The 23,701-nt window shown below is 43.3% G+C and overlaps 2 protein-coding genes across 3 annotated transcripts in view; both read left to right on the forward strand.

Annotated features, from left to right (window-relative positions):
- The first annotated feature begins 139 nt into the window (after positions 1 to 139).
- Positions 140 to 19,277, forward strand: MATN3 (matrilin 3). Its single transcript, XM_019969508.2, has 8 exons — positions 140 to 566; positions 5,143 to 5,709; positions 8,794 to 8,919; positions 9,695 to 9,820; positions 11,388 to 11,513; positions 14,812 to 14,937; positions 15,537 to 15,647; positions 18,476 to 19,277. Exons 1-8 carry the CDS (start codon positions 350 to 352, stop codon positions 18,529 to 18,531), a joined length of 1,455 nt encoding a protein of 484 aa, XP_019825067.2. The 5' UTR covers positions 140 to 349; the 3' UTR covers positions 18,532 to 19,277.
- Positions 19,278 to 23,394: 4,117 nt separating this feature from the next.
- The window catches only part of WDR35 (WD repeat domain 35), a 52,002-nt gene continuing 51,695 nt past the window's right edge, over positions 23,395 to 23,701 (forward strand). For both annotated transcript variants that reach the window (XM_070799099.1, XM_070799100.1), the window contains exon 1: positions 23,395 to 23,546. In XM_070799099.1, the coding sequence (XP_070655200.1) occupies positions 23,523 to 23,546 (24 nt within the window). In that variant the 5' untranslated portion in view covers positions 23,395 to 23,522. The remainder of the gene's footprint in view (positions 23,547 to 23,701) is intronic.

Here is a 23,701-nt window from a genome sequence, read left to right on the forward strand (position 1 = left end):
GACCGGAGCAGCGGCGGGCCGGGGTCGGGCACCGCGCCCCTGGCCGACGGGCCCCAGACATTCCAGGTCCGCCGCGGGTATGCCCTGGACCAGGCGGCAGGCTGCCCTGGACCAGGCGGCCCGCTGCCCTGGACGGGTTCGCGGGCTGGGCCTAGGCCGAGGGGCGGGGCCTACGGCCGAGGGGAGGAAGGACCCCAGGCTGCAGGGCGGGGCTCAAGGCTGCAGGGGCGGGGCCCACGGCCGCGGGACCTTTAAATTGGCCGCCCGGGCGCTGGTCACCCGCCAGCCACTGACCCAGTCACCGATCGACGACCCACCGACGGACACGGGCAGCAGCGCGGAGCCCACCATGCCGCGCCACCTCCCGGGACTGCTTCTCTTGCTCTGGCCACTGCTGCTGCTGCCACCGCCCCCCGCCGCCCCCAGCCCCATGGCCCGCCCGGGCTTACGCAGGTTGGGGACTCGCGGCCCAGGGGGCAGCCCCGGACGCCGGGGCCCCGCTCCGGCCGCCCCAGCCAGCGTGCCCTACTCCGGGACCGGTCAGCCCGGCGGGGCCCGCGGCGCAGGTACACGGCCTGGGCGGGAACGGGAGAGGGATCCCAGACCGAGAGGGACAGGAGAGGGTCTCAGGGAAGGACACCCGCTTGGAGCGAGGGAGATCCTGGACCAGGGCCCGGCGGGCTGGATGGGTGGGCAGGCGAATGTGGAGTCAATTAAGGAAAATCCTTGGTCACCCACCAAGTATTCCCTTCACCCCAGCCCAAGCCAGACGTGGTGCAGGAGAAAGATCCCCTCCCCTGCGGGACAAATCCTGTGGGGAAACTGAGGTCCAGAGAAGGGAAGGGAGATGCCCAAGGTCCCTCATAGCCAGGGCTAGACTTCCCTTCTCCTGAAGCTCAGACTCCAGCAGCTGCCCCCTGAGACTTGGGCAGAGAGGATGGGGCAGCTGTGGGAACAGGTAGGGGTGCCTCACAGCTCTCTGTCCCAGACCCCGCCTCTTGTTCAGCTTAGTAATCTTTCCCTGAAATTCTGCTTTCAGTTCTCTGGCTGATTGCACCACAACCCCAACCTGTGCTCTCTTACATGCTCAAATACCCAGGACACTTTGGGTCTTTGGTGAACAATCGCAATTCACTTGTGGGTCAGTAGTTGATTCTTGGGGCAGAGGAAACCCCTTAGAGAGCAGAGTTGGAAGGTGATCCAACACAGCCCCTGACAGCACATACAGGGGAGCCGAGCAAGGTGAGAGAATCCAGCAAATCAGGGTCAGAGCCAGGAATAAAGCTCGGGGCTCAGATATTCCAAGTGTGTGTCTTTTCACTGCTTCAGGCTACCAAGCTCTTAGTGTGGTTTACATAGGATTTTTTATCTTCATTACCAAAAAGTCCAGCATCAGAGTTGTTAAAGAGAGGCAGCACCAAACCATTTTCTGGATGTCTAGTTTCATTCGCCAGTGATGCTTCACGCCCCAGGTTGATTTGTGTTGTCCACAATGCACCTTTTGAGTAATGTTGAGGAAAAACAGAAAGGATTCTTTCCTGCATCAGCTCCAGTGGGCTGGATTTGCTATGGCAAGAGCATTGTCATTGAGACAGGGAGTCACAATGGTTATATACAGCCTGACCAGTGGGTTGCTTCAGGTCAAGAATGAGGATAGGGAAGAAGTCTTTCTCCTAGAGGTTATTTTATCTCTGGTCTGATCCACATTCCTTGGGGAAGGGACTAGAAAGAAAAGGAAGGATTTCTTATGGGGTGGTCAATGTTCCCCTGAGCAGCATTGGTCCTTTATTACTTGAAATAAAAACCAATATTAAATGATAATTCTTTAATAAGCACCATATTCCACTCTTTTTCAAATTCTTTTCTTTTTGCATCCAGAAATTGCTAGGCTTTGCTATGGACTTTTATTTCTAGCGGAGTTCTCAGAAACTGACAATTATTATGAGTAAGGAAACATTTTTGGAAATTCAGATTCTCATTTTCTTGATTTCTAAGAATCAAAGTGCTGTTATCTAGAAAAGGGGAGTGAGATTCAAAAACAATGAATGCAAAGGGGGTCTGAATCAGGAAGTAAGCAGATGCTCACAGAACGTCCTGCCAAGCCCCCTGTATTTTCTATTCCTGCTGTAATAAATTACCATGAATTTAGTGGCTTAAAACAGCACACATTTACTGTCTACGAGTTCTGTAGATCAGAAGTCTGACACTAGTCTCTCTGAACTAAAATTAAGGTATCAGCAGGGCTGCTTTCCTTTTGGAAAGATCTTAGAGGAGAATCCGTTTCTTTGCCTTTTTCACCATATAGAGGTGACCCTCATTCCTTGGCTCATGACATTTTCCCTCCATTTTCAAAGCCACCAAAGGCAGGATGAGTCCTCACATGTCATCTCCCAGATCTCCTCTTCTGCTTCCCTATTCAACTTTTAGGAGCCTTTGTAATTATATTGGATCCATCAGTATAACTGCCCCATCTCAAATCTTCAATGCAATCACACTTGCAGAATCTCATTTACCTTGTAAATAAACATACTTACAGGTTCTGGGAATTAGGTCATGGACATCTGTGAGGGGAGGGTATTATCTTATCCTGCCCACTACACCCCTGTAACCCCCATAGATGATTCCCTGCGAAAAATCAAGTGAAGAAGGAAAGGAATCCTGCACATTTACTTGCAAGAACGTAACCTCAACATGAGTAAAGACACCATTTGGATGTTAGACACAACACTGTCAGATACAGGGTTCATATCATATGTAGTTTTCCTTTTACTCAAATTATGCAAATACAGCCAGATCCATCTCCTGGAAAGATTTTTCTTCTTCTTTGCTCTCAATGCATGGTAATCAGGGATGAAATGAAATTCTGAAGTTTTTTTTTTTTTTTAAAAGAATTAACTCCTTTTGACTTAGCTAAATACATGACGTGTAGCATATTCAGACTGATGACTCAACATCACCAAGCAAGATATTTACTAGGTACTTGAGATAATGTTAATTTTGGTGGCAGAAAATGTTGCCTCAGAGAGGTAATCATGCAATGAAAAGTCCCTTTGGGCTGGGAGTCTGGAAACCTGGAGTCCAATCTATATTCTATCACTTTCTAGCTCTACACCTCTCTGTACAAGGGTATAAAAGCAACTCTAACTTGCATCTCTAATTGCATCTCTAACTTGACAAGGTTGTTGGGTTGAAATCCTGTGTTATCTAAAGTGTTATTGAAAGTAGGATTTATTTATTGTCTTAATTAATACCTCTAGGAATCAGGCTGAAAGCAAGAGGATATTTACCAGTTGTTGTTGTTGTTTTTTAAACTATACGGAGGCATAATTCCTATTGCAGACAGGGCTTTTCTGTCATCAACTGCTTAGCTAGGAATTTAATTTTGAATAAATAAATACCTACACTTTTCCCCTTTACACACTGAGTAAATTGCTCTCTTAGAGTTTCATCAATTTCTAGCCAGCCTCTTATTAGAAAAGGAAAGAACCCTGAGTGACATTTCATGCCAAAGGATCTCATTTTGTTTCAGGGCTTGGGGGTGTGTGTGTGTGTGTGTGTGTTTTGGGAAAGAAGGAGGAATGGCTGCTCTCTTGGATTTGATTTGGGTGGCTAGGAATGGAGAAGGCAATGGCACCCCACTCCAGTACTCTTGCCTGGAAAATCCCATGGGCAGAGGAGCCTGGTGGGCTGCAGTCCATGGGATTGCTAAGAGTCGGACAAGACTGAGCGACTTCCCTTTCACTTTTCACTTTCATGCATTGGAGAAGGAAATGGCAACCCATTCCAGTGTTCTTGCCTGGAGAATCCCAGGGACGGAGGAGCCTGGTGGGCTGCCGTCTGTGGGGTCGCACAGAGCGACTTAGCAGCAGCAGCAGGAGAGGGAGGAGTATAGAACGAGATTAGATGGGGAAAGGATAAGAAGGATGTGCTGAAAACAAAACTGTATTGTGTCTCTACAATGTGCTAGGTCCTTTTGTGTGGGAACGATACATGTTCCTTGAGGGCAGGTAATCTGGCTTATTATGATTATTATTTTTGTAGCCCCTTGGTTTAATACACGGTGAAAGTGAAGTTGCTCAGTTGTGTCTGACTCTTTGTGACCTTATGGACTGTAGCCTACCAGGCTTCTCAATCCATGGAATTTTCCAGGCAAGAGTACTGGAGTGGGTTGCCATTTCCTTCTCCAGGGGATCTTCCCAACCCAGGGGTCAAACCAAGGTCTCCCGCGTTGCAAGCAGACACTTTACCATAAAAAAAAATATTTGGGGAATGAAAAAATGAAAGAGAAGTGACTAAGAGAATTTGGTGGGGGCAGTAGTATAGATACCAGGTCAGAATCTCTGCTTCTTGAAACAAGACATGCTGACAAAGACGGATCTCAACGTGGACCAGACAAAGTGGTCACCCTTCTTTCTACTTTTCGAGGTTTAAACTCAGGGCTATTTGGACCTCAGAGTTCACTAAACATGAGTGAATGACCAGATGGAGGGAGAATTTAGGGCTGCTCTGGAGAAGGAAATGGCAACCCACTTCAGTGTTCTTGCCTGGAGAATCCCAGGGACGGGGGAGCCTGGTGGGCTGCCGTCTATGGGGTCGCACAGAGTCGGACACGACTGAAGTGACTTAGCAGCTGGAGCAGTTTTCAGCACATTGAAAGTGGAGAAAAAGAAGGAAGTCACCAGGAGAGCACCGGAGTGCCTCGCGCCACAGTCTGCCGTTGTCTGAAGGGCTGTGAGGCTTGAGCAGGCAGTGGAGGGGGCATTGAGGCTGCCCTGAATTCAGTTCAGACAGGGTTCAGGGATGGCCAAGGTGCCCAAGAGAGGCCTGGAGTCCATCCATTCCTGGGCGTCAAGAGGAACCTTTGAACAAAACTTTAAGCAGAAGGATGAAACTTTCCAAGTGAAAAGTTCAGGACATTCAAATAGGGGAGTTCTTTGAGGAAATGTCACACCTCTATGTGAATTCTCGCTGGGGAATCCTGAAAGGCCTCAGTGCTTTCAACCACCAAAGGGAGGGTGGTCTTCAGGAAGACAGCAGAGAGTGGGGTATCTGGGGCCAAGGATGCTGGTCGCAACATTCCCCTTCTGACTGTGATCCGCTCACGGGTTAGCCATGTCCTGTTCCCCATGCCCTTCTTTGCAGGTGTTTGCAAGAGCAGGCCCTTGGACTTGGTGTTCATCATCGATAGTTCTCGTAGTGTACGGCCCCTGCAGTTCACCAAAGTGAAAACCTTTGTCTCGAAAATAATCGACACTCTGGACATCGGGCCGATGGACACGCGGGTGGCAGTGGTGAACTACGCCAGCACCGTGAAGATCGAGTTCCATCTCCAGACCCACTCGGATAAGCAGTCCCTGAAACGAGCCGTGGCGCGGATCACGCCCTTGTCTACGGGCACCATGTCAGGCCTGGCCATCCAGACGGCGATGGATGAAGCCTTCACAGTAGAGGCAGGAGCTCGAGGGCCCTCTTCCAACATCCCCAAAGTGGCCATCATCGTGACCGACGGGCGGCCCCAGGACCAGGTGAACGAGGTGGCGGCACGGGCCCGGGCGTCCGGTATTGAGCTGTACGCCGTGGGCGTGGACCGGGCCGACATGGAATCCCTCAAGATGATGGCCAGCGAACCCCTGGACGAGCACGTTTTCTACGTGGAGACCTATGGGGTCATTGAGAAACTTTCCTCTAGATTCCAGGAGACCTTTTGTGGTAAGTCTTTGCTTCTAGTTAGAAAAGATGTTATAGTCAGACATCATGTGTCCGAAGAAAAAGAGATTTATTCTTTTCTCTTTGGTGCAAATTTTATGGAAAACTTAAATATAAGCAACGTTTTTTTGGTATGTGACGGTTTTTTTTTTCTCTAAACTTAAGCATACTTTGTTGGCTTAGGAATATAGAGCTGCCTTATGTATAAGTTGGTTTGCTCATAAAATCTTCCTGTTTGCATTAGAAATGTGAAGTTCTGGAAATATCCAGGGTAAATGATCCTGCTGTTCCCTGATGGGGTCAGAAAAAAATACAAATAAAAAACCAGACACCTCTCTTCTCCCCTCTGCCCACCGCATTTTTTCCAGATATTTTCTTTAGTTTTACCATCTCTAGATTTAACAGAACTCTGCTTGTTTTTTTTTTCTCAGAAGACAGGGACTGCATCTGTCCCTGGAAAGATTGGCTGGCTTCTTGTCCGGCATAAATGTCCATTGGAGTGTATACTTAGCAAACACTCCAGTTTTCAGATTCGGCTCTTTCTCTGATTATTCCTTGTGGAGGGACAGGATTAAGAACCACGGAGACTAGGATTTCAGCTCATTTTTGAGATAGCAAGATGTAGGCTATTTTTTGGTTCTTTATTTTAATGTTTTAAGTTTTAAATTATTCTGCTACTGCCCTCCCTCTCCTTTCTTCCTTTAGGATGGAGTTTAAATTAAATGCTGATTTAATTAGAATTTTTAGCATGAAACAGTCAAACCCATGAATATGAATCCATTCAAGGCTCAGTTTTATCTTTAGTCACTGATCAGAATTATGAATTTGTGGGACTCGAACTTTTTAATTTTTACTTTTAAATTTATTTTTTGTTTTTCTTTAAAAAATTTATATCTTCCTTTGTTTCTATCTATATTAATTTTTTTAAAGTCATTTGGAGATAATCTTTCAAAACTTTGTAGAATTATCCAAGCAGGTGTGGACAAATTTCTAGTTCAGGTGAATTTTAAAGTGTAGATAACTTTTGCCATATAATTTATCCTACATTTGTTTTCTCAATATGTGTTTATCGATCACTGATGATACAAAGATAAAGGTAATCCCTGCCTACCATCAAGCATAAGTCTAGGGCTGGAGCTGAGACAAGCAAGTGAACCAATAATTATTGTTGTCAATTTCAAGGAGACTTTATACATAAATGAAAGTGAAACTCAGTAATCAACAGTTTGTCAGGAAATGGGAGATGAAGTCTCAGTCTGGAGCGAATTCTGACCTCATCTCAGCCAGACCTGGCAGGGGGCCTCTTGTGTTTCCTGCCTTAGGACACTGGGTCTTCTCAAGCTGTCCTTGGCTTTGGTGGCATCAACTTGGCAGTCATTGGTTTCCCAAAAGAAAATAGCTTTCTTTCTCCCAGGAAACCCCCCCTGTATTTGTGGGTGAGAACTTTTCCATGAAGATGCTGTTCTGTGGCAAGGTTGGGCCTCAAAGCTAGCACCTGGGGAAGGGCTTGAAGGACATAAAGTAACAAGTGGTGAGTGGCCACCTTTTCATCCTGGTACAAGAGACCTGCTTGTTCTGGGGGAAAAATGTCCTGTCTTTGGAAAAAAAGACTGAGGGGCAGCTGTTGTAGTCAACCGACTGGAAAGATTATTCCATGAAAAGGCCCTTCTTGGAAAAATATTAGCCTTGTCCTGTTGCTAGAACTGTGGGGGCTGGGTGAACTGCCACAGGGATGCCAGCCTCCTCCAACAGGCCTCCTTGGTTTCTCAGAAATGACCAAATTCATGATTCTTTTTTCAAAACATGTCGCTTGGGAAAAAAGTCTGACATAAAAATGGCTCCAGGAGCAAAAAGATGAGGATGCCATTTAGCTAATGTGTTGTGTTCTTCTTTTTCTTTTACCGACTCGTATATAGCAGATGGAGAAGGCAATGGCACCCCACTCCAGTACTCTTGCCTGGAAAATCCCATGGACGGAGGAGCCTGGTAGGCTGCAGTCCATGGGGTCGCTAAGAGTTGGACAAGACTGAGCAACTTCCCTTTCACTTTTCACTTTCATGCATTGGAGAAGGAAATGGCAACCTATTCCAGTGTTCTGGCCTGGAGAATCCCAGGGATGGGAGAGCCTGGTGGGCTGCCGTTTATGGGGTCGCACAGGGTCAGACACGACTGAAGCAACTTAGCAGCAGCAGCAGCAGCATATAGCAAATGGGGCTTCCCTGGTGGCACAGATGGTAAAGAATCTGCTTACAATGCAGGAAACCTGGGTTTGATCCCTGGGTTGGGAAGATCCCCTGGAGAAGAGAATGGCCACCCACTCTAGTATTCTTGCCTGGAGAATCCCTGGACAGAGGAGCCTGGCAGGCTATAGTCCATGGGGTCGCAAAGAGTCAGACATGACTGAGTGACTAACACTGTCACTTTCTTTTTCATACAACATATGAGTTTAGACTCCTTGCAGATATGAGAGTCACATGTAGATACATTTGGGCTCAGGAACCCACACCATATATTTAAAAGGCAGTTACCTGCATTGCCGTCCACCATTTGCATGTTCAAACATGTATTGGTACCCAAAGAGTGAGTGGATTCCAGGCCTCGTGCAATACCTGGGGATGAATTCTGTTTAGACTCACACTATAAAACCCTTGGAAACTGGCTTCTGATTGCAGTGGGACAACTAGCTTGTAGAACTTCAGGAAGTACAATATTGTTCTCTTCTTGCTGTTGGAGAGCAAAAATCTTTTTCTCTGTCCAGGTGGATACATTGGATAAAACCCTGAATTGTCTGATTCATGTAACTGTTTGGTTTTAGCTCCAAATTCAAAAATCCCTTTCTCCTTTGAGAAACTCAACCACAAGATCTATGATTTTAAATTAGTAGCATTCCTAGTTACTAATTTAAACATTACTAAGAGTGGGGCAGAAATAAGCCAAGGGCAGAAAACAAATAGTCAATTTTTAGAGTGAACTAAAGATGGAATTGGAGAGGAATGTGCAGAGCGATTTTTTTTTTTGACAAGAGAGGAAGTATCTGAAATGCTTCTTATGTGTTGACGCTGACTGTTGTAAATTTCCTTTGCACAGCTCTGGACCCGTGTGCACTGGGCACACATCAGTGCCAGCATGTGTGTATCAGTGACGGGGAAGGCAGGCACCACTGTGAATGCAGCCAAGGATATTCCTTGAACGCTGATAAGAAGACATGTTCCGGTGAGGCCTGCTTAAGGGACAGTGGCTGACAGGGGCATATTTTGGGACTCACTCCCCAAGACTTTGGACTGGCCTTATGCTTTTCTCTTAACTGCCTTGTGGCAGATTTACTGTTATCAACAACTTTCCTTGAAAAGTAACATGAGGAGGAAAGTGAGATAATACCTAAAACAATCTATTACAGCATTTATGGCTTGTTTTAGAGAGAAGGGTTAGTAGGGGAAAAGGACAAAACTCTTGGTCTTTTGAGGTTTTGGAATTTTTCCTGGATTTCATTTAATTAAATACAAGCTACTTTTACCTCTCTGTAACCCTAGATGCTCATGGAATCTAGAAGTGGAAGAAAACTTAGGGAGGTTCTCACTCGTCTGCTGTATGAATTACTCATATACTGTCAATGAAGAGTACAGATTAGGTCCATTTTGTTAGATCCTAGAAAATAATTGTTGAGAGGAATAAAACTGAAGAGATCATTTGACTCAACCTGATCATTTTATAGAAAATGAAATTGAGATCCGTCCCCGCTGCCCCAAGAAGGGAGAAGACTTACCCCTGTAATGGGGTCTGTTAGTGAAAGAACCAAGATCAGGAAGTGAGTTCCAACCCTCCCATCCAGTAGGCATCCTCTTGTGTCAGACTGGCCCATTTCAGTAGCATTGTGTGTGTGTGTATGTGTGTGTGTGTATGTGTGCATGGATGTGTGTGGTGTGGCCCATAGTTATTTGCTTACCATGTTTTCCATCTGTTGGCATTTGTCCTGGTTGTCTTTTGATAGCTATTGATAAGTGTGCTCTTAACACTCATGGCTGTGAACACATCTGTGTGAACGACAGAACTGGCTCTTATCATTGTGAGTGCTACGAAGGTTACACCTTAAATGAAGACAGGAAGACGTGTTCAGGTAAGTGGGGGCAGGGGCTTTACTATTGCCTCTCTGTTGGGGGGGTCATCTCAACGGGGAACTTGATATCTTTTTGTCTGTTGCCATCTTGGGCTTTTCCCATTTCTTATGAGACAAGTTAAAAATGGCAGTATGTTGTCTCGTGACCTACCTGTGTGAGTGTGTTGTTCATTTCCTTCTCTGTCCCCAGCCCTAATTGTCCTCTCCAGATGCTGAAGACAATTTAGTTAAAATCAAATAACAGCCCACCAATTTAGTTAAAATCAAATAAAAAATAAAAAAAGAAAAGCAGTAACTCCGCAGTGGAGAGACCTGGCAGACACCACTTCCACTAAGTCATCAGAGCTGATGTCACCGGCAGTGACAGAGTGACGTCATGCTTCTCCTGTCGTCACATGACACACAGTGACGTCATGCTTCTTCTGTCGTCATGTTCTCAGGGCACAACAGCATTTCTGTGGTTTTCTTGCTAAAGATTTACGATCATGAGGAAACCTCAGACAAACCCAAACTGAGAGACATTCCAAAATGAGAGATGTTCCATGAACTAATTTTTCAGTAGTTTTCAAAAGTGTCACAGTCATGAAAGGCAAAGAAAGACTGAGGAAATGTCCCAGATTGGAGGAAACTGAGGAGATGTGATAGCTTAAAGCAACGTGTGAGCCTGGATTGGATCCTGGGCCACAAAAAGGCATTTGTGGTAGAAACACTGGCAGACTTTGAATAACGTCTTTGGTTAGTTCAGGGCATCGTATCAGTGATTAGTTCCCTGGTTTTGGTCATTACTTATATAATGATGTGCTTATATAGGATGTTTACATTTGGGGAAATTGGATGAAGTGTAGGACTTCTCAAAACGAAAAGTTCACAAAGATAAACAATAGTTTAAAAATATCATGTCGGTAGAGAGAGAAGTGCACAAAAGTGCAGTTTGGGTCTTGAGTTCTGATGCTGTTCTGAGTCAGTTGATCTCCTTTAGACTCAAATTTCTCATTTATTACAGGAGAGGACTGAGCTACAGTTTCTTCAAACGTGGATTCTGTGTCTTTCTGAATCTAGTATAATTAGTTCCACAACTGTTGGAATCCCTCTGATTCAGCATAAATACAGCAAATCTAAAAGGAATGCTTTAGAAAGTATTTATGAGATACTTAGATTATAAAAGCTCAGTATAGGGGACTTCCCTGGCAGTCCAGTGGTTAAGACCCCATGCTTCCAATGCAGTGACTGTGGGTTCAATCCCTGGTCAGGAAACTAAGATCCCATATGCCACATGGTGAGGCCAGACAAACAAACAAACCAAAAAAAAAAAAAAAAAGACCAACAATATAAACTCAGCATAGATTATGAAAAGGAGTAGGGGAAAATAGAAGACTAAGTATTGTGTGTGTAGGAATTTGTTTTACTCAACTAACTTCTAGTAAGAGCAAATATTACTGATGGCTTTGAGTGGTTTCTAGTAAGTTCTCCTTTTTTGCATTGCTAGCTGCAAATAAGATTTCTACATATGGGTAATAAAAGACCTTTCCGCATTTAATTTCTTTTCTTCTGGACTTCCACTTGGCAGCTCAAGATCAGTGTGCTTTGGGCACGCATGGCTGTCAGCACATTTGTGTGAATGACAGAGCTGGGTCCCACCACTGTGAGTGCTACGAGGGCTATACTCTGAATGAAGACAAAAAAACGTGTTCAGGTAAGGTCCACTCAGTAAATTCTTTCGTATGGGACCTTTTCTACTGCAGTGAAACCAACTTTCAATTCACCATGAGAGAGATTCTTAAACGTAAGGTAAGCAGTTGGACTTCAGACATTCTACCATGCTTACAGACCAAGGCACACACTGCTAGGCGGCAATGAGCTCACTAGGTTTTGCAAACATAGCTCACTTCAGAAAATTACTGGGTAATGGGCAGGGAGTGGGGGATATAAGAAAAGCTAATTGGATGTACGGTCCAGGAAAATTTTATATCTCTGAAAAGCAAATAGGAAACTTTGGAGGAAGTCAGTGGGACAGTAACTATTTGGTGTGATAGGCTGAACTGATCTTTTTCCAATTAAAACTAGACCTGGAACTTTTCTGTAGTGTTCGACTTAAAGCTGGATCGTTTTTAGTGAAGGAGGCTTTGTAAATGACTGAATTAGACCCACACATATCTTCCAGTAAGTTTGAAGCAAGTCCTTCCCTGACAGTTTCTAGATGATCAATCTTGGGTGAATCTGAGGCTTATGACTTGGTGAGGGAGCCCGTGCCAGAACTGCTAATCCTCATTAATTTGATTTAAACTCACTGGGAGAACAGAGTGGCATTTATAATGTAAAAGCAGTCCTCTGAGAAATTCCTAACTCTCAAGGTGGTGTTTAATTTTGGCATATTCAGTATTTTTTTTTTTTTTAGATTTTATGTATACTCTCCTCTTCCTTGAGGAGGTGTAATGTGTGACCTTTTCAAGAGAGATTAAAGGAAGTGGCACATCACCAATCGCCCTTTAAAAAAGAATGAGATCAATAAAACAGTACTGAACCCCTATTTTGTTCCCAGGACTGTGCTTAGCCATGTGAGCATGTAAGGAAGCATCAGCTTCTGCCTCTGAGTTACGACAGGTTGGGTGCAAAACCAAAAAAGCGTCATTTTTTTTTTTTTAAAACATTGGAGGATAATTGCTTTACAATGTTGTGTTAGTTTGTGCTGTACAACAATGTGAATCGGCCATAGGGACACATATATCACCTCCCTCTTGAGCCTCCCTCCCACTCACCTCCATCCCACCCCTTTAAGTCATCACAGAGCGCTGATCTGGGCTCCCTGTCTTATATAGCCGCTCCCCACTAGCTATCTGTCTTACACATGGTGGTCTATATATGCCAATGCCACTGTTTTAATTACTCCTGAACCAGTACCTGAAGAAAGCAGCGACTGGTAGTGAGAGTCCATAACTAAGGAGAGGCTAGGAGTGGCCGAAGGGCTGGGACTGGAGGAGTGGAGCGGGTATGGGCAAGGGGAGGGGCTTATGTCAATTTGTTGAGGTGGGTGGGACTAAATCACAAGGGTGGGACTAAGTCCCCTGGGTGCAGAGGATTCAAGGCTGCTCTTCTCTGCAGACCTTCGAAAAGGAAACAAAGTGCATTTACATGTAAACTAACAGATATTATGGAATAAAATGAACCACTTTATTAAAAAGAAGAAATCAAAGGAGATTTTTAGTTAAGACAGATTTCAGTTAAGGCAGCAGTTCCAGGTAATGGTTCACCCACGTTCTTCAGTGTCTGCTGGGTGCCATGCGCTGTCCCAGGCATTTTAGCAACAGTCACACATTTACTGATCACAGCAAATTTACTCATAGCAACTGAGTTACTTGCTGGTGGTCACTTGGCTAGTGAGTGGGAGAGCCAGGATTTGAACCCAGGCACTTGATCTGGTGGTTCGTAGTTCTCAAACACTGAGCTACACTGTCTCATGGTGCAAAGCACATGACAGCAAAAGGAGATAGAAAAAGAAAGATGCGATGGTGGGAAATTATTTATATATTTTACAGCAATAATGGGTGCCATGCTAAAACTGGGGTATACAACATGGGGCAGATCCCCTCTACTGGCTTGCCTTCCCCTCGCTGGGCAGTGGGAAAGCTAGTAAATTAACCGTGGGGCCCCAGATCGGGGGCTGGGGACTGGAGGCATGTCCCCTTGTTATCTCTGGAGTTGCTGCTAAGCTGGGCTGAGGGGAAAAAGAAATGCTCTGCTAGCAGGCATTTTGCTGGAAACATCTGAATTGTAGTAGTGAAGGGAATATCAGTGTGAAAGTTGGAAAGACGTTGTGGTTAGATTATCTAGGGCCTTCTGTGCCATGAAAGCTCTTTTATAGGCAGTAGTGAGCTATAGATGAAGGTGAAAGAGGAGAGTGAAAAAGCTGGCTTAAAACTCGACATTCAAAAAAACTTAGATCATGGCATCTGGACCCATCACTTCATGGCAAAGAGATAGGGAAACAATGGAAACAGTGATAAAATAAGCAGACTTTAAGAAAATCAACCCCAAATATACATTGGAAGGATTGATGCCGAGGCTGAAGCTCCAGTACTTTGGCCACCTGATGCAGGGAACTGACTCATTGGAAAAGACCATGATGCTGGGAAAGACTCAAGGCTGGAGGAAAAGGGGACAACAGAGGATGAGATCACTGATTCAATGGACATGAGTTTGAGCAAGCTTTGGGAGATGGTGAAGAACAGGAAAGCCTGGCATGCTGCAGTCCATGGGGTTGCAAAGACTCAGACACAGCTGAGTGACTGAACAACAATAGTGAGCCATGGAAAGTTTAGAAGCATGCAATGACACTTAAGAGGAGATTTAGAGGGGAACAAATAGTTTGACTCCTGTAATGGCCGAGAAGGACCTATGAACCCCAGGAAGACTTTGCTCCTTGTACTGTATTTGTGACAGATAAAAAATACATTCTTATCCAACCAACATCATCAGCACCATCATCATTGTTATTATTTTTCTCTCTCTGTGTGTGCATGAGCTCGCAGGCCATTGTTTTCTGTACCACTTTAAGCATCAAAGACAGGCCCTCGGTCAATACAGTCTTTTTTTGTGCAGCATCAAATTATTAGGGACCTGTGTGAGTAGGTCCCTAATAATTTATTTTTGGTAATGGTGAAGATGATCCATATGTAGCTGGAGAGCTTGGAGGTGTTATGGAAAGGCCAGAGGTAAGTTCTGGAATAGAATTAAGATGCAGTGCAGCCCTCCAGGACTGGCAGCGAAAAAAAGAGAGGCAGAACCCAAAATATTTGCAAGAAATAGCAAGAAAAGGGCTGTGGGGGAGGGATCAGGAAGAGGCTCCCTCCTTCTGAAACATGGGAGACTCTGATGACTGAAGGATTCATATGTGCCCACTTTGGGACCAAACCAAAGCTTCTTTCTCCCAGAAGTCTGTGTCGTTTCCGATTGTAATTTGTGAATATTCTCTCTCCTGCCCCAATCCTGGCCAGTTCTTAACCAGTGTGCCCTGGGCTCTCATGGTTGCCAACACATCTGTGTGTATGATGGCAATGCCTCTTATCACTGCGACTGTGACACTGGCTACACTTTGAATGAAGACAAGAAGACATGTTCAGGTAAAGATGGTCCCTTTAAGCCTCATCCATGCACTTGGACAGGAGTGAGCTTTCCTGTCTCCAAGTCAGAAGTACAGTTTTGAGTCTTGCCTCTTGGTCAGAATCCTCCAGTGGTTTCCAAATGTCTTCAGGATGGAATGTTTCTACTTTTCCACCAGGCGACCTTCCTGCCATTGGTTTTTAAAGGAACCTCCACCCTGTTCTCCTTAGTGAACATTTTCGTTTCTTAATGAAGACACAGTATCACAGGGAGATGGTCTTTATCTCTGCATTCTTGGCTTCTCCCTACATCCTGTTGAAACATTTTAACTTTGTATCATGGAGAATTTCTGATCATCACAAAAGCATTGAGAACAGTAGAACTCTCATATAACCATCACCTAGCTTTGACAATTGTAAACTTTTCCTCAACATCTCTGTTTCTTCTTTGACACATCCCACAGTCTTTCCTCCTCTTTCTGTGTGCTCTTACATCCTTTTATCTCCTAGAACATGCACGTAGCTTAAGTCTTAAAAATAAAAGTATTGAATCGTCGATTTCCCGATTTCCTATGATTTCTGATTAGCTGTAACGTTCTGTGTACTGTCACTGCCTCCAGCCATTGAAGAAGCACGAAGACTCATCTCCACAGAAGATGCTTGTGCGTGTGAAGCCACTCTGGCATTCCAGGATAAGGTCAACTCATATCTGCAGAGACTGAACTCCAAACATATCCTTTTTGGAAGGATTTCTACTTCTGCTTGAAGCCAACCTAGGTCTTAACAATGGACATTTGAGGACATGTCACAGGATAAGGGCCTTATTCATTAAGTTTTAAGATGAACAGTAGTAATACACAGCCTTGATTTTTTAAGAGTTCTTTTAAAATATTTTAGGGGACTGTTACATCCATTTTTATTTGCATGTGAAAGCGGTGTAATTATTTTTCTAGTGCTTTTCCACAGCAGTATAAGCTCCTGCTGCTAAGTCACTTCAGTCGTGTCCGACTCTGTGCGACCCCATAGATGCCAGCCCACCAGGCTCCCCCATCCCTGGGATTCTTCAGGCAAGAACACTGGAGTGGGTTGCCATTTCCTTCTCCAATGCATGAAAATGAAAAGTGAAAGTGAAGTCACTCAGTCATGTCCAACCCTCAGCAACCCCATGGACTGCAGCCTACCAGGCTCCTCCATCCATGGGATTTTCCAGGCAAGAGTACTGGAGTGGGGTGCCATCACCTTCTCCGGTATAAGCTCCTAATTGAGCTCTATTTAACCAGGGCTATCATCCTGATTCCTTAATAGGACTTTCTTACTCAGAATCTGTACAAGACCAGTCAGCTGATGAATGGAGTGTGATAACTCAGATGATACACAGTTATACACTTTGTTTAGCCAGGTGGTCAAAGAGCAGGTTTCAAAATGTAACATGGTACCACCTCAGAAACTTTCAAAAGCAGTTCTTCAGCCAAAGGAGTAATTCAGGAAGAGTACTTTTTCTTAGTCCAGCTGAAGTTAACAACACTGTTCTCAGGGATCTTCGAGGAGTATTCAAACTGTGATAGTTACCGAAAGAGTGTGTGCTTGCTGCTCAAAAGTCAGTAAACAGGCCAGGTTGGTGGAAAGGAAAGTTTGCTTTATTTCAGATGCTGGCAACTGGGGATGGTCAAGGGGTGAGAGTTTTTATAAACAGGGCGTGGAGGGCTAATGCAGAAACAGAACAGTCATCTCTAACAGTCATCTTCAGATTGGTCCACGGTGGTTTGACCAGCATCATCTTGGTTGTTTTAGGTACACTTAACCTTCTCTTCCGAGGTCCATTTGTTCTCTTTTCTTTGTGGCCAGTTCTCTGAACTGTGGCAGCTTCTGTCTTGCCTGCAGTCTCGTCATCAGGTAGTTAACTTCTTCCACCTAGTGTTTTAGTATCGATGAGACAGTTCACAGGATATGGCTCAGAATATTATAACCCTTGAGAAAGAACTGAAAGTCCCTGACTGTGCTTAATGCTTAACAGTCTTTGACTGTTTTCGTTTCCAAATTTCTCATTTCTCTGATTAAGCTTATTCTTGGACTGAAGTTTTCCACAGACAAAAGGCAGGCAGAGGACATGGTAAGGGGGCCAGGACCAGAGGGTTCAGCGCTGTTCAGCAGGGCCACCTCAGAGCTTGCAGAGACATTCAAGGGATGTGAGGGGACACAGAGCATTTTAGAGGACCCTGTTTCCAAATCCTTCACTTCCGTAAATTGATCTGCTTACAATGCAACTTGGGGTCAGTTGGCAGTCTCTTTTCCCATCGCTCACTTCAGTGCCACCAATCTCTTAACTTTACACAAGAAAGGGATATCTCTTGCTTACCCTGAATTTTAATAAGGTGAATTTCTTGGAAAGGTAAAATCTCCAGAGAGCCAAATAAAAGGACAATTCAAGTTTTTTTTTCCCCTAAGTTATTTATTTTTGGCCATGCTGGGTCTTTGTTGCTGCACACAGGCTCTCTCTAGTTGCACTGAGAGGGGGCTGTTCTTGTGGTGCATGGGCATCTCATTGCGGTGTCCTCTCTTGTCGGGGAGCCTGGGCTTTAGGGTACACAGCTTCAGCAGTTGTGGCTGGGGGCATCTAGAGTGTGGGCTCAATAGTCGTGGTGGGCAGGCTTAGTTGCTCTGCAGCATGTGGAATCTTCCCGGACTGGAGATCAAAACCCATGTCCCGTGCATTGGTGGTGGATTCTCAACCACTGTACCAGCAGGGAAGTCCCTCAACAGTTTTTTAAATTAAGGTTTCATAAACACATCTCTCCCAATTTGTTCCATTAAGAGATACCTTTCTAATTAAAATTTACCTTTTATTTTTTAATGATTTTATCTCAAAATTTATAATTTACTTGTTTGGATCAACTGTGTGCCCATCATAGTTGTAATGATAACTCAACCAAGGTGATTAAAAAAATTAGAGCCTTTGGTCAAAAGAAAATTAATTTAAAGGTAATCTAGACGTAAACATGTATGTGCTTGTTGTCTGTATAAAGTTTATGTCAGAAAGTGTAATAGAGTGATCAAGAACAGATTTTCAAGATTCAAGTAGAATAAAATTCTGTGGAAGCAGAAGAAAGGGAATACAAATTTAAGAAGATATTTTATTTTAGAAGAACAGTAGTAGTAAGAATTCAGTATGTTATTAATATTACATAGGATACATTTAAAAGATTGGTTTAAATTTTATTTTAAAACATCAATATTTATAATACAGCAAAATTGCATACTTTGTTACATAAAAGTTATGAAAATTTTCATATAATTTAAATATGCACAAGGTATTACTTGTCAAAATTATTTTAGGGGACAGATGAACAAAAATGCTTGAAGACTGCCACTTTATATCCTGCTCTCTAAAGAACAAAATATCTGAGTTTTAGACACATTAGATTTTTGGTGAGAAAATTTCACTCTTTTTGTTCCATTGAGAACTTACATTTTTCTTTTACCTTGTATTGAAGTGTCTTAAAGTGTGTTTACATTTTCTAATGTCTAAAAATATGTGGTTTTGGCCTTAACAACTAGTCACTCGATGACATTTTGGAGAAGCTGCAAGCAAATGAATATGGACAAGTACATCGTTAAACTACTCAAATGTTTTACCTGGAAATAACGAGCATTTGGTGTAGTAAATACTTCGGCATATTCAAATGTTCCTGCTACTAATCTGCCATTACAAATGCTTGAATGCTACCGAATCTTCTGGTGAACCAGTGTCATTTTTCTAAGGAAATAAATGTCCCTAATTAAGTGCAAATTTTAGTGTCTCTAAAGCTATGACTGTGAAATAGTTGGTAGAAAATACAAGAAAAGTTTTCATAATTTCTTTACTTCTTTACTAATTGAGCCATTTAATTTTAAAATGTTTGTATTAGTAAGATAACCATACTTAAATTGCAAACTTTTCATCTATATTTTTTTCTTGATATAGTATAATCCAGTCTTGTTACTTTAGAGTGTAACTTGTAGAGGGTATTTACACATAAAAGTTCATATAATTAAATTGAGATGAATATAATTTAGAACTATATCGCTAACACTTTTTGTTTTTTCTCATTTTTGCCAGGGTATTGTTGAAGCTGTGATCAGGGGATTGTAATACATATATCTAAATATAGTTAACAGATTAAGTGAGCTGTTACATACCATTTTTAATTCATTCTGATGTTAGAACGAGACACACACAGCTAAAGACTTAGTTGTGAATTAAGTGTTAAACTATTTACCAAGAACAAAAAATTCTAAATTTACTTGTTTTACTTTAGAATCCAATCAATAAAATTATATATTTATAAATATTTCTATAACAACATAATCTAATGTTTTTTAAATGTTAATGATAAGCCTGTTTTTTTCACTTACATATTTGATAAAATTTGTTTTCACCTTTAAAGCTTATAACTTTTAGAAGAAAGTAGTTCTTTAAATTATAGACGATTCATTCTTTTTTGGTTTATGTTGTCTTTACTGTAATAAAAACATCAATATCTATATACTATTGTCATGATTTTTTTTTACTTATATCAACTTTGCTCATGTATTTTCTTAAATTAAGCTGAATTACAATTATTTTGAAAATGAAACATTTTCTTGTCAATGAAACAATGTCATGACTCATCCTATAATTTAATCTCATGCTCTCAAAGTTAAAATTTTAAGTTCAGGTTAAATAGAAAGGTTTTGATCAAGAATATTGTGGGAGAGGGAATAAAACAGAATTACATAAATTCAGATTAAATAATGATGAGGGTACATTAAAATAAAGACCTGAAAAGAAACCCAGAAACAAAAAAACAAAAAGCTAAACTGTCAAGGGAAGAAATGAAAAATGAACACATCAAAGGCAATAAATATTATATGAAACATATAATGTTATTTGTCAACATTTTTGAAAGGACCTGACATACAGCAAGTGCTATCTTCCAAACTTATTTGAGCACACAATCAGTTATATTAATATATCACAAAGAAATGGTATTACAGGGTAATAAATGAGAGCTCATGTACAAGAACTATGGAAAGGTATTTAGAGACAAATTTTTAAGGATGTGACCATCAGTAGCTTCAATTAAACATGCCTTAAACTTAACCAGTTGGTTAGAATCCCTCTGGCTTAGAAAACTGATTTTTGTTTCCTGAGTCCAGTATAGGGAGCCTGTGATCAGGTGCCAGAAAACATATAGGGATGTAATCTGGTGCTGAAAAAGATACACATACATTTGAAAACAAATATGTATTACACAAATATATTTAGTAAGGATTTCTCAGGGAGACCTATTTTGTGCATTTGGCTAGGCACAATTGGCCAAAAGGAACATCACAGGATATATAAAAATGGCCTTGGAAGCAGACAGGAATGTTGGGATGAAAAAAGCATATTGGCTCATTTAAAGTGTGAGCACCAAAGTAAAACAATTTAAGACTGAAGAAAGATCTGATTTTAGCTCCAGTTTAGATCTGACAGGAAAGGCACTAGGATTTATTGTCAATTTCCCAGGATGCTGAGACAACAGACTCAGGTCAAAGGATTTGAACATTATTTGCTGGGGATGGGGAAAGAATTCAGGCGGGGGAAATTAGATAAATTGGAAGGACTGATGTCCTTTTCATTATAGGGGACTGGAATGCAAAAGTAGGCAGTCAAGAAACACCTGGAATAACAGGAAAATTTGGCCTTGGAATACAGAATGAAGCAGGGCAAAGGTTAATAGAGTTTTGCCAAGAAAACCCACTGGTTATAGCAAACACCCTCTTCCAACAACACAAGAGAAAATGCTACACATGGACATCACCAGATGCTCAACACTGAAATCAGATTGATTATATTCTTTGCAGCCAAAGAAGGAGAAGCTCTATACAGTCAGCAAAAATAAGATTGGGAGCTGACTGTGGCTCAGACCATGAACTCCTTATTGCCAAATTCAGACTTAAATTGAAGAAAGTAGGGAAAACCACTAGACCATTCAGGTATGACCTAAATCAAATCCCTTATGATTATACAATGGAAGTGAGAAATAGATTTAAGGGACTAGATCTGATAGAATGCCTGATGAACTATGGAATGAGGTTTGTGACACTGTACAGGAGACAGGGATCAAGACCATCCCCATGGAAGAGAAATGCAAAAAGCAAACTGGCTGTCTGGGGAGGCCTTACAAATAGCTGTGAAAAGAAGAGAAGTGAAAAGCAAAGGAGGAAAGGAAAGATATAAACATCTGAATGCAGAGTTCCAAAGAATAGGAAGGAGAGATAAGAAAGCCTTCCTCAGTGATCAATGCAAAGACATAGAGGAAAACAACAGAATGGGAAAGACTAGAGATCTCCTCAAGAAAATTAGAGATACCAAGGGAACATTTCATGCAAAGATGGCCTCGATAAAGGACAGAAATGGTATGGACCTAACAGAAGCAGAAGATATTAAGAAGAGGTGGCAAGAATACAAAGAAGAATTGTACAAAAAAGATCTTCACGACCCAGATAATCACAATGGTGTGATCCCTCATCTAGAGCCAGACATCCTGGAATGTGAAGTCAAGTGGGCCTTAGAAAGCATCACTACGAACAAAGCTAGTGGAGGTGATGGAATTCCAGTGGAGCTATTTCAAATCCTGAAAGATGATGCTGTGAAAGTGCTGCACTCAATATGCCAACAAATTTGGAAAACTCAGCAGTGGCCACAGGACTGGAAAAGGTCAGTTTTTATTCCAGTCCCAAAGAAAGGCAATGCCAAAGGCAATGCCTCAAACTACCGCACAATTGCACTCATCTCACATGCTAGTAAAGTAATGCTCAAAATTCTCCAAGCCAGGCTTCAGCAGGACGTGAACCGTGAACTTCAGATGTTCAAGCTGGTTTTAGAAAAGGCAGAGGAATCAGAGATCAAATTACCAACATCCACTGGATCACCGAAAAGGCAAGAGAATTCCAGGAAAACATCTACTTCTGCTTTATTGACTATGCCAAAGCCTTTGACTGTGTGGATCACAATAAACTGTGGAAAATTCTGAAAGAGATGGGAATCCCAGACCACCTGACCTGCCTCTTGAGAAATTTGTATGTAGGTCAGGAAGCAACAGTTAGAACTGGACATGGAACAACAGACTGGTTCCAAATAGGAAAATGAGTACGTCAAGGCTGTATACTGTCACCCTGCTTATTTAACTTATATGCAGAGTATATCATGAGAAACGCTGGGCTGGAAGAAACACAAGCTGGAATCAAGATTGCTGGGAGAAATATCAAGAACCTCAGATATGCAGATGACACCCCCCTTATGGTAGAAAGTGAAGAGGAACTAAAAAGCCTCTTGATGAAAGTGAAAGAGGAGAGTGAAAAAGTTGGCTTAAAGCTCAACATTCAGAAAACAAAGATCATGGCATCTGGTCCTATCACTTCATGGGAAATAGATGGGCAAACAGTGGAAACAGTGTCAGACTTTATTTTTTTGGGCTCCAAAATAACTGCAGATGGTGACTGCAGCCATGAAATTAAAAGACGCTTACTCCTTGGAAGGAAAGTTATGACCAACCTAGATAGCATATTCAAAAGCAGAGACATTACTATGCCAACAAAGGTCTGTCTAGTCAAGGCTATGGTTTTTCCAGTAGTCATGTATGGATGTGACAGTTGGACTGTGCAGAAAGCTGAGCGCTGAAGAATTGATGCTTTTGAACAGTGGTGTTGGAGAAAACTCTTGAGAGTCCCATGGACTGCAAGGAGATCCAACCAGTCCATTCTAAAGGAGATCAGTCCTGGGTGTTCTTTGGAAGGAATGATGCTAAAGCTGAAATTCCAGTACTTTGGTCACCTCACGTGAAGAGTTGATTCACTGGAAAAGACTCTGATGCTGGGAGGGATTGAGGGCAGGAGGAGAAGGGGACGACAGAGGACGAGATGGCTGGATGGCATCACCGACTCGATGGATGTGAGTTTGAGTGAACTCTGGGAGTTGGTGATGGAGGCCTGGCGTGCTGCAGTTCATGGGGTCGCAAAGAGTCGGACATGAGACTGAGCGACTGAACTGAACTGACTGACCTTCGTTTGACCAATGGGCGCCAGCCTACCAAATCCTGTAAAGTACCTTTCCTTTTCACAATGTTGGGACTTTGGGGCTTACACAACACCCCATCCTTACGACCTCATTTGAATGGGCGCCCTTACTGAGCTGGTACTGAAACCTCAGTCGAGTTCCACCGCGACCGTCCGAGGTCGAGGCCGGTCCTCGGAGCCCGTCCGGACCAAGGACACCTGAGGCTACGAGGCAGGGAACTAACAGTCGCGGCGCCGGCCGGGTCCCTGGGCAGGAAAGCCCAGAAGCAAATCCACCACGTCCAACACCGGTTTGGGCCCGCGACAAGAGCTCTACCAGCAACCCCGACGTCCGCGCAGGCGTACTACGCCCGGCGATGCGAGGGCAACGCCGGAAGTGTCCCTTCGGCGCCCCGGATGCGACCGGGAGGCAGCGGTTGCCAGGGCGACGAGAGCTTCCCAGAGCCGCTGGTACTCGCGATCTGCAGCTTAGAAGGTTTCCCGTGGCGGGCTTTGACTGCTGGGGTCGTCCTCTCGGGGTTTCCAGGATGTTCTTTTACTTGAGCAAGAAAGTGAGTTTCCCAGGGTTCGCCCTTGCTCCTCCTCTGGTTTCTCAACCTGCAGGCGATTCCGGCATTCTGCCCGAGAGGCTATGCGTAGTGATCCAGCCTTCGCCATCCCTTCTTTCACCTTCCTGCGCGGTCCAGCCTCGGACTTCCCTTTGCCG

This window comes from Bos indicus, chromosome 11 (assembly GCF_029378745.1).
Source record: "Bos indicus isolate NIAB-ARS_2022 breed Sahiwal x Tharparkar chromosome 11, NIAB-ARS_B.indTharparkar_mat_pri_1.0, whole genome shotgun sequence".
In the NCBI taxonomy this organism is placed as follows: Eukaryota; Metazoa; Chordata; class Mammalia; order Artiodactyla; family Bovidae; genus Bos; species Bos indicus.